Raw genomic sequence first — 15,513 nt, 5'->3', positions numbered from 1 at the left:
ATATATATATATATACCCATTTCAGGTCCTGGAGTTTCTTCTAATGAGCTCATGAGTTGAATCAGGTGTGTTTAATTAGGGAGACGCACAAAATGAGCAGTGTTGGGGGGCGCCCAGGACCAGGGTTGAGAAACACTGAACTACTACAAAAAAAAAATTGTGAAACATACCTCCTCTGGAACCAGAGCAGACCGAGGGTGCCGCCCAGCCCGATCTCAGACTTAAAGACCTCAGTAATGGGCATGCCTGCATAAATGAGCTCCTGTCCTCTCTCATCACAGATACTCGTCATGAAGGACGCCGGTTTACGGATCAGACCCAGCTCCTACAGAGAGAGAGCAAGAGATTATTATGATGAAGCACCAGACAAGACTCTTCTACAAAACGCATGTTGTTCATACTCACTCGTGCCCAAGAGTAATCCATTGGCACTGTGGGTGGAGGGACCTCTTTAGCAGGCATAATCACACCCTTGGCTACTAGATTATCATACACAGATCTATAGGATACACAAACATGTGGTTACTGAAGGCCAGGTTAAGATGTTAAATTGACAAGTACGCAAAGACGACATACTTGATGACGTCTCCCAGCTCATCGAAGCTCTTGGGCACAAAGGCTCCTGCCTCTTCCAGAGCTTTGTTCTTAGCAAGTGCAGTCTCAGACGCCTGGTTAGCACAAGCTCCAGCGTGGCCAAACTGGACCTAAACACATAAAGCAGGATACAATGAGTTAATTCAGCAATTAACATTTGAAACAGGTTAAACTCATAGTTGTTTAAAAAGGTCTTTTGGAAACATTATAAGCAATGCACCTCAGATGAGAACAGGGTGGCGCAGGTTCCTATGCACCAGCAGACCACAGGTTTGGTGATCCTGCCTTCTTTAATGCCTTTGCAAATCTTGTACTCTTCATTTCCTCCAATCTAGAAGCAAAGAGAAGGCCCGTGAATGTATTGCGAATTTTATAGTGACTGTAAACTTTTTAAAGACGAGGAAGAATGGGCTATAAGTAGCTGAACAAATGGCTCACTAACCTCTCCGAGCACAACAATCATTTTGACTCCGGGTGTGTCCTGATACCTCAAGACGTGATCCATAAAGACAGAGCCTGGATACCTGCAGGAAACACATACCCCACAGGTATAAACTCACACGCAAATTGTTCAACTGATGAAATGCATCAAAGCATTTGTAGTATTAAACAGACGTCGACTTGAACACACACCGGTCTCCTCCGATGGCAACTCCTTCATAAACTCCATCTGTAGTGCGCGAGATGATGTTATTGAGCTCATTGGACATTCCACCAGAGCGGGAGACGTAGGCCACACTGCCCGGCCTGTACAGCTTAGACGCCAGGATGTTATCCAGCATCCCACCCGTATTACCGATCTTAAAACAGCCTGGTTTAATACCGCCAACCTACAACACATGCACACCACCCACAGACTTAATATTACTACTACTAACAACAACATTATATCAAATTACAATACATAAAATAAAAATGTAATATATATATATATATATAAACACACTACAACAACATTATAAATTTTACATGCATTATATATACACATTTTAGAAAAAAAATTATACAGTTACTAAATTTGCATTTTAATAAATTGGTATAAATGAGTAATTAAGTCAAATTATATAATATAAAATGGATTATTATTATTATTGTTATTAAAAATAATTTCTAATTTTAATGTCATAAATGATTAATTATACATAAAATCTATTTTTAGTTTTATAACCAGTATTAATAGTAATAATAATAATAAACCACAATTTCATGTGCACTGTAGAATTAATAGTTTTTTATTCTCCAATGTATATATAACAATATAACATTATTAGTTATTTAATGACAAATTAAGTCAAATTATATATATATATATATATATATAAAATATAACTAATTTATTATTGTTATATTATTAATATTTATAATATACATTTTAAAATATTAGATTATTTTATGTATTGTAATTTGATATAATGTTGTTGTTAGTAGTAGTAATATTATTACTACTACTATACATATAAAATTGTATTTTATTAATGGAAAATTATCATTGTTGTTGTTGACGTTTATTATTATTATTATTAAACTTACAACACACACAAACATTTTTTGGTCTCTTATCATTGGCCTGTAGAGGGCACACAAACCGACCATTATTCCAACCAATTTGTCCCCCAAGTACATACACACAGCTACACATACAAGTATCCAACAGAAAGGCAGTTTGGAGTCATACCGTTGCAGGACCAATGATAGTGACTCCCTTCTCCTCTGCCATCTTGATGATCTTGCGAGTCAAAGCCTCTGGAATACCCTCAGCTATGATTGCCATAGTGCGGATCTGTATATATAAAAAAACCCCACATAGAACAGATGAACAATCAGACCACACTGGTTTGTAAACAAACATTTAAGCAATAGTTCACTGCAAGGTAGAGTCAGATGAACATATAGTGTGAGCTGATGCTGATCTCAGACCTGTGGGTACTGCATGGTCTCTATGGTGCTGTCGTAGGCAGAGCGGAGGGAGGCAAAACTGATGAGCACATCTACTTCTGGATGTTTCTTCATTGCATCAGCCATGTTCTTATAGACCGGCAGCAGGATCTCCTTATGACCCCAATAAAACTTCTGCTTATGGTCTCCACTGATTAAAATAGAAATAATGTGTTTCCACCCCCAGACATCACTCTATAATGAAATCTGTCCCATATTAGGGTTTTAAATGTAAGCATAAGACTTACGTGAAGGGGTAAACCATGGCTGCTACTGACGGCTCTTGACGTGAGCACACATAATCGAAGTCCAGCATGCCCTGCACTGCACGCGTCTGCATCCCCCACACTATAGCCTTGGTGTGGTTACTGAACAGAGTGGTGCTTTTGGCTACAGAGATAAAGAAGGAAGGACAAAGAGAAACAACAGAGGGAGAAAAGGAGGGGGAAAAACATCATTACAGTACGTTTCTCACTAAGAGTAGAATAAGACAACATGTTGAAGTCAGTCTCTGTAGGCAAGTTTTCTGAATAGATTCATGAAAGGAATGCTTTTAGCACATTGTCCTTAACTTAGCATAAACAATATGTTGCATGTCTTGATATCATCTAAATGTTATGAAGACATGCAGAACAGAATACATGTATAATATAGGCTTTATAATATATAATTCATCTAAACAGGGCAGAAAACTTTCAAATTCAACAAAAGATGGAGCATTCTGAAGACCTGGGACTTTACTACTTAAAAAAATCTGGATGTTACAATCCTTCAAGTGAGCCATATAAGCCAGAGGACTCGATTGAAAAATATACAGATAAAATATACAAACCCCCCCCTCCCAAAAAAAACAGGCCATTTACAATAAATAGTTGAACATTTAGTAATATGTCATGGTTGCCATGCAAAGTCACATTAATACAGGAAGTGCGGCCACAGAGGTATTTACAACGGCTTTGAAGGTGACCCATCCATTAGAAGTGAGAATCAGAATAAAGCATTTTATTATCTAGCGCAGAGGTGCCCAAACTCGGTCCTGGAGGGTCGGTGTCCTGCAGAGTTTAGCTCCAACTTGCCTCAACACACCTGCCAGGAAGTTTCTAGCATGCCTACTAAGAGCTTGATTAGCTGGTTCAGGTGTGTTTGATTAGGGTTGGAGCTAAACAAAACAGGCCATTTACAATAAATAGTTGAACATTTAGTAATATGTCATGGTTGCCATGCAAAGTCACATTAATACAGGAAGTGCGGCCACAGAGGTATTTACAACGGCTTTGAAGGTGACCCATCCATTAGAAGTGAGAATCAGAATAAAGCATTTTATTATCTAGCGCAGAGGTGCCCAAACTCGGTCCTGGAGGGTCGGTGTCCTGCAGAGTTTAGCTCCAACTTGCCTCAACACACCTGCCAGGAAGTTTCTAGCATGCCTACTAAGAGCTTGATTAGCTGGTTCAGGTGTGTTTGATTAGGGTTGGAGCTAAACTCTGCAGGACACCGGCCCTCCAGGACCGAGTTTGGGCACCCCCTGATCTAGCGTGACCATATAATCATATGTTTCCTCAACATGCCCTGGCCAGGATTTCTAAACTGCCTATAGTGTCCAGGTTTTGGCTTTGTTTTCCTATTGATGTGCTCTGCACAGTCCTCATGTATTTTATGTATGTGTATTTGCATTGCTTTGACTGTTCTTTGTAGATCCCACCTTCTCTCATGCCATGATTGGTTGATCATGTACAATGCCTGCACACTATTGGTCAAACGACTATATATTCACCTGTCAGTAATTTTGAAAACATTAGGAAAGCAAAGGCAAAACACAGACATTATAGGTAATTTAGAAATCCCACCCAGGACATGTCCGGGAAATAGAGGACGTATGGTCTCCCTGTATTATCTTTGTGTTGAGGATTGTTTGAAATCCTGCTATCATGGGCCTGTAGGAGGCGCACCAACCTACCATAAATCTACTCAGTTACTGTGATTATTGTCTGCTTGTGGGAGTGTGATCCCATTTGCACTAACCTGGAGGAAGCCCAGCACGAGTCTTTTGAGCAGATGAGTTTTCTGCTCCAGTTTTGACCTCAGAGAAAGAGGCCGATCTGGAGGAGGCAGGAGTCTGGGAGAGGGAAAGAGCAGTAGTAAGAAATGGTCAGTTTTTATGGTGACACGTATAGTCCGGTACAAGCAGCACATTAAGATATGATCTCTAAAAGCAGTGGAGAAAGACTCAACAATAGGAAACTTTACTTTACTAAAAGCCTTGGATCATCTAATGGCATGCTTGAGAGGTTTTTAATGCAAGCACACTTAAAGTAAGACATGAACAAAAGATCAAGTCACACATTCACTCACTGTGGTACCACCGCTAGTGTTGAGAAGGAAGTTAGCAGTGTGGGCAGCAACACGAGGTTGTGTGGCGATTGGCCGGTGACCTAGTGCCATTCCAACAATAGCAGTCATGTGGGTTTCAGTGCCAAAAACATGAATGGGGATACCGGTGGTCTGTACTGCACAAACACACACACACACACACACACACACACAAAAGACATGAACATGAGATTAAGGGCCCTATTTTAACGATCTAAGCGCCAGGTCTAATGCGCACGGCACAGGTGCACTTAGAACGTGTCCAAATCCACTTTTGCTAGTTTAACGACGGGAAAACCCAGCGCATGGTCTAAAAAGGTTGTCCCTATTCTCTTAATGAGTAATGGGTGTGTTTTGGGCATAACATGCAATAAACCAATCAGAGTCTCATCTCCCATTCCCTTTAAGAGCCAGTTGCCATGGCGGATCTGCTATTTACACGGTGGAATTTGCAAGCGCAAAGACAGAACGCGTCTCCAGAGAGGAAACGGAGCTGCTTGTGTGCGAGCAAATAGGTAGCCTAATTCTGATACATGCAATGACTATCCATTATGACATGTAGGCATTTTTATACTTATGTAGCACAATAATAATCTTTTACATTGTAAAACTTTAATTTTTACTATTTTGCATGCTTGTGTGCTGCTGTGTGTGTACCTAACTCTGTGTGTGTAATAAGCAGAGTGTACGCACTGTGGACCCGCCTATACTAACGCGCTCTTTAAATAACAAAAAAAGACTTTAGACCAGGTTTTAGCTGGTCAATGGCGCAGTCTATTTTAGTTGCCTCAAAATAACAACGTTGTTGCCAAAAAAGGCCAACAATGTGCCTGAACACACCTTGTTTTCAGACCAGCATGCCCATGAGTGAACAAATGGGTGAAAATGCATTTGCTATTTAAACAACGTGGTGCAGGGCGTGAAAATTATAACTGTGTCGGGCTGAAACTAGCAAAAGACACTTGCGTCGCGCCTGGCGCCGCATTGCGCCAAGTGTATGATAGAGCCCCAAGTCTCAAAGCTTTGACTATGTACACTTACAAATGTGCACATGCACAAACTCACCAACTTCCCCCATCACTCTTAAACCTTCCTGGTAGTTCGGGCCACCACGACGGACAAATATAGTGACCTCATGCTCTTTCAGAGGGTCCTGGTAATCTTTGATAGCCCTGACGATACCCTGATACATACAAAACAGCCAAACAATCACAAAAAGGGTGTGTGTTACAATATTCACATGTGCTAATGCAGATAGACGGCACAAACGCATATGCACCGTATGAGGGACTCTATGATCAAACCTTGAATGTTGCCGCTACATTGGTGAAGTTGGCAATGCTGCCTCCAATGATCAGGACTTTACCTACACAAGAGAGAAAAAAAAAAAACAGTGACGCATTAGATACCGCAGATATAATATACATAAAGGAGTGATTCATCGTCTTAATCTGCCTACTTTAGGTTTTCAAAATCAAAAAGAATCTTTCAGGAAAGTTTCAGGTAACATTTATCACATGCCATGGAACATGATCATGGCCTTGATTAAACTATCAGTAGATTTTACCACACACAGTACATCAAAAAATCATTCAAAAGTACATTATAGTGATGACATCTTTCCCTTTCTGGTCCAAAATTGAATTTAAAATGAACTTAAATTATTTCCCCCTAGTAATTAGTGATGAAGTGTTAAAGATTTTACACATAAAAAAAAACGTTTAGACAAGACTTGTAAAAAAATATATATATTTAAAATTAATAAAAGCATTTGTTCAAAAAAAATAAATAAAATAAAATCCTTTTAGGTGAAATACTTCTAAAGAAAGTTGGACTTTAAGACTTGGACAACAAGATCTTGGTGGCCGTACCATTGGGGTGTTTCTCACGGGTCATGAGGGAGAGGATGGTCTTGGCATAGTCGTATGTTTGTTGCTCACTCGGAGCACCTGAATACTCTCCGTAATTGGCCAGTTCATTGACTCCGCCCAGATCACAGATTGTGTCACTATGAGTGAGGAAAAATGCAATGTTAAACTATTGGCTATTATGCCAAGAATATTTATGACAGAAATCCTAATGAAATCACAACATTAGGAAACACAGGAAATAGAACAAGTCAATATTAACCAGTAAATCTAGCATCCGTTTTATTTGTTTGTTTATGAGCATTAAAGAGGAAAACATTTGGTTTCTTGATCCTCTGCTCTACTCTCAGAGGACAGCACATACACATCCTAATTAGTCCCACAACGCTCTCTCTCGCTCCATCTCCTCTCTCCATCCAGAGAGAAGGACAGATGCAGCAGTGAAAGATAAACCTCTAGATAACCGTTATCAAACATGGATGGTAATGTCATTTAGCTCTCAGAGTCTGGCTCATACAGGTATCTGCTTCATCTCTCAGTCTATGAAGCACAAGAGTTCTGCTCATTACACCAGCATCTTTCTTCAAATGGTCTCTTACTGTAAATGTCATATTCCAAGCTACTGTTAAGCATTTCACTCATAAGAATTTCATTTAGAAATGAAAATTAAGTCATTGAATCACCATGTCCTTACATATCTGTAGGACTTTCTTCCTTTCTGTGGAGCACAAAAGACGATATTTTGAACAATGTCTTAGTGTTTTTGTCCAAACAATGAAAGTCAATGAGGTCCAGTGTTGCTTTGGACACCACAGACTTTCACTGTATGGGCAAAACAGTTGAACATTTTTCAAAGTATCTTGTGTGTTCTGCAGAAGAAATAAAGTCCTACAGATTTGGAATAATATGAGTCAATGACTGAATCTTTTATTTCTGGATGAAATATCCCTTTAAATTTAAGCAGTTAACACTAAGATTTAACATTCACACATCATATGCAAACTAGACTAACTCCTGAGTGACAGGTACCTGTAGACGACAGAAGCTCCGCCCCCTGCCACCATAGTCCAGATCCGTCCGCGAGGGTTCAGGAGAGTGAGCTTGAGGCTGGCACCACTCTTAGCGTCTAGATCTGCTATGTAAGCCTCCTACAGGAATGTTATGAAAAGATTTGTGTACTGCACCTTACATCAGTGGCTAAACACAAAATCTGCTGTTTTTTCATTCTCAAGTTTGGTTCAAATCACATGGTAAAAAAAAAAAAACAACAACAAAAAAAAAAAGAGATGCATCTACTAGTAAAATGCCATAATTAGAGAAATAAAATGCTTATACATGACAAATAGCAGCGGAAACCCATTCGTTTCAGGTGTGCAGACACAGTAAACAGAAACTTCATAAAATGGCTCGTGGACTGTGTGTTGGCCAAATATTTAATGAAGCCAACACTCTTCCCGGTCCAACCCATATGGATCAACAACCAATTACAGCGGCACATCTGACAGAAAGGTACAAGAGTATACCAAAAGTTATTTATTAAAAACACCAACTCTGATTTTATTCCAGCAAAACCAGTCTGTTGTAACAGCTAATGTATCTGTGTGTGTGAGACCAATTAAACCTGCCTTCTGTCAAATAAACATTGCCTCAACACATACTGCCAACAATGACGCAGAGCAGAAGACACATCGTTCTCTCTCTCTGCATGACTCATCACTGTAATAGTGTCTGTGTGTGGTGAATGAATGATTTATGAAAGACTGCCTCTAATTAATTATTAAATCATATACTTTAGAAGAAGTGAAAGTAAGCAAATGCGGCAGAATGAGAGAAGTACAAGCGTCCTCTGATGAATCAACAACCAGTGATAAAGTCAGGCAGTTCCTTCCTGTTCCTAGTTGGGCTTACAGATCAACTCATACAAATTAATACTTAGATGGCATCTGTTATTGAATCATCTACATGTGATTTTGATTGTTACCTCCGGATAGGCCTCTCTGCCGAAGGGAGGGGGAAACTCCACATCACCCCACTTGGCTTTACACAAGTAATCGGCTGTGGCATCGATTTTAGCAGCCATGTCCAGCACATACACTCCATCCTTAGTGACCACTGACAGAGAGAAAGAGAGTGTTTGTTCATCCCAGTTTCAACTTCACAAACTGATGTCACTTTGCATTTTTTGCCTGCCTTAGGCAATAATGAAATGTACATTTCCACTGAATGCTTCATTTAAATCTCAGTTACTGAATGCTTTGGGTTGCGCTGTGGAAATGCGATGTTGAGGTGCACATGATGTTTTCACGCGCATCAAAGTGTTTCAATATTTTCATTCTTATTGGCATATATGAATCTTGAGTCATGCATTCCACAGGATAACTATGCGCTTTTATGGTTTAAAAAAAGTGAAATGCTATAAGAAACTCGAGTGTATTTTCTAACAGCCAACATTCACTGCTTGTTTAAATATGCGAAATGATAAAAATGTGACTTATTATAGACAAAAACACGAAGAGGAATATCAAAGGAAGTTTGAAGCTCAGTTCACAACACAGGAACAGATGCCATAGGGCACTCGGGGATTATTAATGAATGCCATATGAAACATTCCCAGTCACCATCAAACAGCATCCATGTTAATTAATTAACCTTAATTTTATCAAATTAAATCTTTCCTCAAAACATTCTATGATGTTTTTTTCACACTGAGTTGGATCAGAGTTCAGCCTTCAGTAATGAAGGAAAATAAGCAAATCAATATTGTGTACATAAGATTTGTTTTTAGTCATCCAAATGTAATGAGCAAGCAGAACTTTTACTGCCTTGCAAAGAACTGGAAGTGTCTGAATCAACAGTGCCTAGACTTTGGGAAGAATTGAATCAGAAGTCCGGCTGGGTGCACAATAAACGTCATCCATAAGAGACCGTCAGCTGAGGTGGGATGGGCCGCTTTTAAGACTTACCAAGAGGGTTGATCTCCAAGTATGTAAAGTACAAGTCTTCGTACATGTTAAACAAGCCCACCAGGAAACTAATCAACATCCTGCAGGCAAAAAAAACAAACATCCATGTAATATTCCGTTAACAGAATATTATCATTACATTAAATATTTTGAATGTGCTAAACGGACACAAATTAGTTAGTTTAGTTTAGTTCCACCTCATCATTGACTAAATATGTGGATTTGTACTTGACAATTTAATGACTGTCATTTAAAACACAAATTAATGAACAAACATTGGAAATACAAAACAGACTGGTTAGAGACTCTGAAATTAAGTTTATTTTTCTTTATCCACTGGCACTTGTTTGTTTAAAGGAGTGTTTAAAGGTTTGGGGTTCATACGACTTTAAGTTTCTTTAAATACAGCAAAACAGTGATTTATTATAAAATATATTACATTTAAAAAGTTTTTATTTTAATTTGTAACTATCATTTATTCCTGTGATGAATTTTCAGCATCATTACTTCAGTGTCACCTGATCCTTCAGAAACCATTCAGATATGCTGATTTGCTGCTAAAGACACATTTCTTATCATCAATGTTGGAAACGGTTGTGTGCTTAATATCTTTGTGAAAACAGTGATACACTTTTATTTGAGATTCTTATATGAAAAGAAAGTTCAAAAAACATCACTGATGATCCATGCAAAACAAAAAAGTATTCATTCAAAAAGTCAGTAAGCAGCATTTGAAAAAATAAAAATACTGATTAAGAACATAATTTTTGCAATACTGACTACTGATGCTTCTGTAATATTGTATACAAAACAAACTGGAAACAGACAGACTATGAACAGTAATGGCACTCGATTTAACGACAGAACTGGTTACTGGTGTGAGCCGGAACAGCTGGTGTTTGAGGTAATAAGGGAAAATAGAGGGAGATGTGAGGGAGGAGAAAGTGAGAGAATCATCCGTCATCCACCTCATAAAAAAAATTAATTGTGATGGTCCATAGTCCGGAGAGCAAAAATTATACCCGGAATGACAGGGAGACTGAATCATAGAAGGAAGAGGGAGGAACTTGTGGGATGACAATAAATCAGTAAACACTGGAGGAAGAGGGAGAACTCGTGGGATGACAGTAAATCAGTAAATACACTCGGTGAAAGATGACAAAAGGAGATCTAGGAAGGGAAGAAAATATATTTTACGGCACAATATTTGTGAGAGGGAGTTGCATGTTGTATTTCATGTTGTGTGTGTGTGTTTGACTGACAGTAAGAGAGAGGAAGAATAAAAGAGATGGATGAATAGAAATAGAGGTGTGTGGATACTGGCCAATGCAGCCAATCCTGTCTCCCCGTCAATCTCAATGTCAGCCAAGACGGTGAGGCCAGCCGAGATGTCAGTGTATGTGTGCCATCAAAAAGACGGACAGTTTATAGACGTGAATTGAATAATACTGGGGGGGTGGGAGGAGACGGGGAAAGATTTCATTTGTGTAATGGATCAAAGTGGACCTCAACTAGTGCTGCCACAGCTGAGAGCACCTCGTTTGATTGTTTGTCCTCCGTTCCTCTCCATCAGTCTCATTTTTTTGCTCACTGTTATCCTGTCTCGATATAGCAAGACCAAGAACTGCCTTAAAGGGATAGTTCACCCAAAAAATTTAATTTGATGTTTATCTGCTTACCCCCAGGGCATCCAAGATGTAGGTGACTTTGTTTCTTCAGTAGAACACATATGATTATTTTAAGTCCATCAGTCTTATAATGGATGGCAATGGTAACAAAATCTATGAGAGTAAAAAAAAAAAAACATGCACAGACAAATTCAAATTAAACCCTGCGGCTCCTGACGACACATTGATGTCCTAAGACACAAAATGATCGGTTTGTGCCAGAAACCGAACAGTATTTATATAATTTTTTACCTCTAATGCAGCACTATGTCCAACGGTCTTTGTGCGCGCGCACGACTTTCGGTGCGTGAGGTGTGTACGCGCTCTGGTGTAGTTTACGTTAATGGGTGTGTCGTCGTGGGAGGAGAAAACGACAGACACCATTTATTAACAGAAAATAAACAAAGTGTCCAGAAAAAAGGGAATCAAGTGTCCAAAATAAACAGGGGATCTGGTGTCCTCGTCATGCTGCGGGGTTCGTGAAGGGAAGGGCAGTGGTCAGGAAGGAAGGGTCCAGGTAAGGGGCGGAGTCCGGCGGCCGCACGCACTCCCCTCTCCGGTCTGGGGAGCGAGGGGCGGTGGCTTCTATCAGCGGCTTCGTCCTTCTCTCTGCCCACGGCGCTTGAAGGGACTAGTCGGCCCAGCATCCTTGCCCGACGGCCGTGTAATGGGTTGCGGGTCCGGCACTATGGCGGCACGAGAGTCCCTCTACGCACCCCTCCTGGACCCACGAGGACACCACCGTGCATGCACGGGGAAGAGACCGGTCTCCCGAGGAGAGGAGCGCTCGGCATTTAAACAGCGGCGGTGATGAGGCTCCATTCGGTTCAGGTGTGCCCCATCACACGCTGCCAGCCCTGGCTATTTCAGCGCCTCTCCTCTCTCATGCACCCACTCCTGTCGGGAGCCTGGCGAAGAGCGCGATTAAGGGACCGGGTGATGCTTATAATTAGGGGGAGGCAGCCGACTCGTCAAAGTGTGTTGATATCCAGCCGAAGAGCAATCAACCATAACTTCAGGCGAGCAGGCTCAGAAGTCGGTTTGAACAATCCGGATAAGCGCAAGTAAGTACCATTTTGATTAGCCGTCGTATCTACAATGACTGTGCAAACAATGAGTGACGTATACGCGCGAGATCACTTCCGGCGCTTACGTAAACTATGCCAGAGCACGTACACACCTCACGCACCGGATGCAGTGCGCGTGCTCAAAGCAGTTGGACATAGTGGTGTATTAGAGGTAAAAAATTATATAAATACTGTTCGGTTTCTGTCACAAACCGATCGTTTCATGTGTTAGGACATCAATGTGTCGTCACGAGCCGCAGGGTTTAATTTGGATTTGTCTGTGCATGTTTTTTTTACACTCATAGATTTTGTTACCATTGCCATCCATTATAAGACTGATGGACTCCAACGGTTGGACTTAAAAATCATCAAATGTGTTCTACTGAAGAAACAAAGTCACCTACATCTTGGATGCCCTGGGGGTAAGCAGATAAACATCAAATTTTCTTTTTTGGGTGAACTATCCCTTTAAGCATCTTACATACAGGGATGTAGAAGTGACCCCCAAGGGGGTTTTGAAGCTATTAAATTATGGTTATATTTCCCCTAGAGTGGTTTTTATATGGCAAAGGAAGTTGAATCAGCATATATCATAAAAAGGAGTTTCTATACAGATTTTAAATCTTGATTTTCATGCACAACTGACAGAAAAAAAAAAAAAAACTAAATTGCGGACCAGCATAACAGTGAAGTGCAAACACCTCAGCACAACACAAAAAGGCTAAATAAACCATTCATAAAAACTATAGATGACTCGAATTATAGTCTATAGATTTCACTCTCACTACAATTTAGTGAGAAAATCGATGCATTTCTGCTGAATGGATTAAAATATGTTAAAGGAACACGCCACTATTTTTGAAAATAGCCTCATTTTCTAACTCCCCTAGAGTTAAAAAAGAGTTTTACCATTTTCGAATCCATTCAGCCGATCTCCGGGTCTGGCGGTAGCACTTTCAGCTGCAGCTTAGCATAGATCATTGAATCTGATTAGACCGTTAGCATGAAAATAGTCCCCAACTAGGTAACTATCATTGCGCCTGTTGCACCCATGGTACGGCAGCAAAGTTTCTTGATTATTACGCCGGAATGAGAGTATTGTTCCTAGCCATATCGGCCTAGAAAATAGCAACTTTTCATTTTACGTCGGTCTTAGTACACGATGTAACTACAGAAGATTCAAGTTTAAAATAGGAAAAATATCTAAACTCTTTGGTCATTTGAGCGAGATGCTAACGGTCTAATCAGATTCAATGATCTATGCTAAGCTACAGCTAAAAGTGCTACCGCCAGACCCGGAGATTGGCTGAATGGATTTGAAAATGGTAAAACTCAACTGTTTAACTCTAGGGGAGTTGGAAAATGATCCTATTTTCAAAAATAGTGGCGTGTTCCTTTAACATTTATACAATATGTAATATTTATTTATTTGATTTAATTGTCTGACTCACTCTTTCTTATCTGCAGGGGCGTGTGTGAGGAGCTGACTCTTGACTGTGTCCGCACTGATCTTCTCATCCACTCCTACCAAGAGTTTCAGGGCTTTAGAGTCCACGTCTCCCACGTCTACACCTCCTTCATGATGGAAGAGCATGTAATCACCTTCACGTGTGGCATAGATACACACGTAAAATTCCTCCTCCTGTGGGAAAGTCACAATTCAACAATGTTACCTCTCCCTTCCTCATTTTTGCTCAAGCTAGGTCTCGGATAGTAATCCATTAACATACAATATCATAATTTTACAATTATTTAAATAACACAACCCCTACTATAAAAATGTATATTAGCAGCAAAATAGTTAATAATAATAATAGCTGCAGAATTATATTATTATTATTATTAACAACAATTCTGCATCTAACATACATTATTATTCCAATTTATTTTACTAATTTATTTTAATTATTATTAATATTATGTATTGATGGGCTCACCTGCTTGTGGGCTACGAAGGGCTCAATCAGGAAGTTTTTGAGGATGCCTTTAGCCTTCCCCACCTGAGAGACAGATGTTCATTTTAAAAGCTTATGCTAGTATATAAGGCTTTCCATAAGGGTTAAATGTCAGAAATTGCCTTTGGTCTAAATTTAAAAGCTTCTCCTAATGAAAAAACACACAATGAAAAGTGAATTATGTAAGAGGCAGAAGAAAAGGAGGCCAGAGATGGGAAGGAGGAGGTAAAGAAGAGGAGAGCAAATGTTCATACAGTCTAAAGCCTTGTGTTGAGCACCAGTGACTGGACCTCAGTGTTCAGGGACTCTGAGAAAAACGAAAGATTTGACAAGCAGAGCCGTAAGCCAAACACACACACACACACAAAACAATCTCATTTGTGCTGCAGTCAAAACAGTGGGCCAAAAGGCCAGTTGATATAAATCAGCTAGAAAGAGAGAGGAAGGCGAGGTGACATTTCAAAGAAAGAAAGAAAATAAAGAGATGACATGGTGGGAAAATTATGAAACGCTCCCTTGAAAGAGGGAGAGTTCACAGGAGCTATGACCAGTCTAGCAGACGAAAGACAGAGAGAGACCTTGCAGAAATAACTTACAAAAAAATATGTGCAGCATAAGACAGCAAAACACAAAAATATTATAAGAAGAAAACAATGTCTTGTCTTTCTCTCAGCAATATGTTTTTGGCCCTCAGGTAACGCTGAATGCAGGACATGACATTTAATATACTGGGTTACATAAACTGCACACATGCAGAAAAGAAAATGCACACACAGCAAATGCAATTTACACAATAATATGCCAATGAAACTAAAGTCAAAGGTTAAGAGATGGTTTGGGTATGTCCTCACCGTTGTCTCCTTCATAAGGCGGGTTTGGAGCCATTCCTTCACGCCCTCCAGATCCAGGTTCACACCCACCAGTCCCAGTTTTCCTCTGCGCTTGATCAGCTGATCTGGCTTAACAACCAACCGCTGGACAGAAGCATGACATATTCATTATCATTTATTAGGTTAAGCATCATATCCACCTTTTTCCTGAATGCACTAATCATTACGGATAAGTGCATTACATTTCCGGTCTCTGGTGTTTCT

The 15,513-nt window shown here is 39.9% G+C and overlaps 1 protein-coding gene across 1 annotated transcript in view; it reads right to left on the bottom strand.

Annotated features, from left to right (window-relative positions):
* LOC107590593 (ATP-citrate synthase) overlaps positions 1 to 15,408 on the bottom strand; it is a gene marked incomplete at its 5' end in the record, with an annotated part of 19,397 nt that extends 3,989 nt beyond the window's left edge. Inside the window, 20 exons of the mRNA XM_016279453.1 lie at positions 171 to 325; positions 406 to 499; positions 577 to 704; positions 815 to 925; positions 1,037 to 1,118; positions 1,228 to 1,424; positions 2,270 to 2,374; positions 2,512 to 2,680; positions 2,778 to 2,919; positions 4,552 to 4,645; positions 4,882 to 5,036; positions 5,965 to 6,082; positions 6,204 to 6,265; positions 6,771 to 6,907; positions 7,797 to 7,915; positions 8,749 to 8,879; positions 9,731 to 9,810; positions 13,916 to 14,106; positions 14,402 to 14,464; positions 15,271 to 15,408. Of these exons, the coding sequence (XP_016134939.1) occupies positions 171 to 325; positions 406 to 499; positions 577 to 704; positions 815 to 925; positions 1,037 to 1,118; positions 1,228 to 1,424; positions 2,270 to 2,374; positions 2,512 to 2,680; positions 2,778 to 2,919; positions 4,552 to 4,645; positions 4,882 to 5,036; positions 5,965 to 6,082; positions 6,204 to 6,265; positions 6,771 to 6,907; positions 7,797 to 7,915; positions 8,749 to 8,879; positions 9,731 to 9,810; positions 13,916 to 14,106; positions 14,402 to 14,464; positions 15,271 to 15,408 (2,471 nt within the window). The remainder of the gene's footprint in view (positions 1 to 170; positions 326 to 405; positions 500 to 576; positions 705 to 814; positions 926 to 1,036; positions 1,119 to 1,227; positions 1,425 to 2,269; positions 2,375 to 2,511; positions 2,681 to 2,777; positions 2,920 to 4,551; positions 4,646 to 4,881; positions 5,037 to 5,964; positions 6,083 to 6,203; positions 6,266 to 6,770; positions 6,908 to 7,796; positions 7,916 to 8,748; positions 8,880 to 9,730; positions 9,811 to 13,915; positions 14,107 to 14,401; positions 14,465 to 15,270) is intronic.
* Positions 15,409 to 15,513: the final 105 nt, after the last annotated feature.

This window comes from Sinocyclocheilus grahami, unplaced genomic scaffold (genome assembly GCF_001515645.1).
Source record: "Sinocyclocheilus grahami isolate Dianchi unplaced genomic scaffold, SAMN03320097.WGS_v1.1 scaffold130.1, whole genome shotgun sequence".
NCBI lineage: Eukaryota > Metazoa > Chordata > Actinopteri > Cypriniformes > Cyprinidae > Sinocyclocheilus > Sinocyclocheilus grahami.
This window is presented reverse-complemented; position numbering and strand designations above follow the sequence as displayed.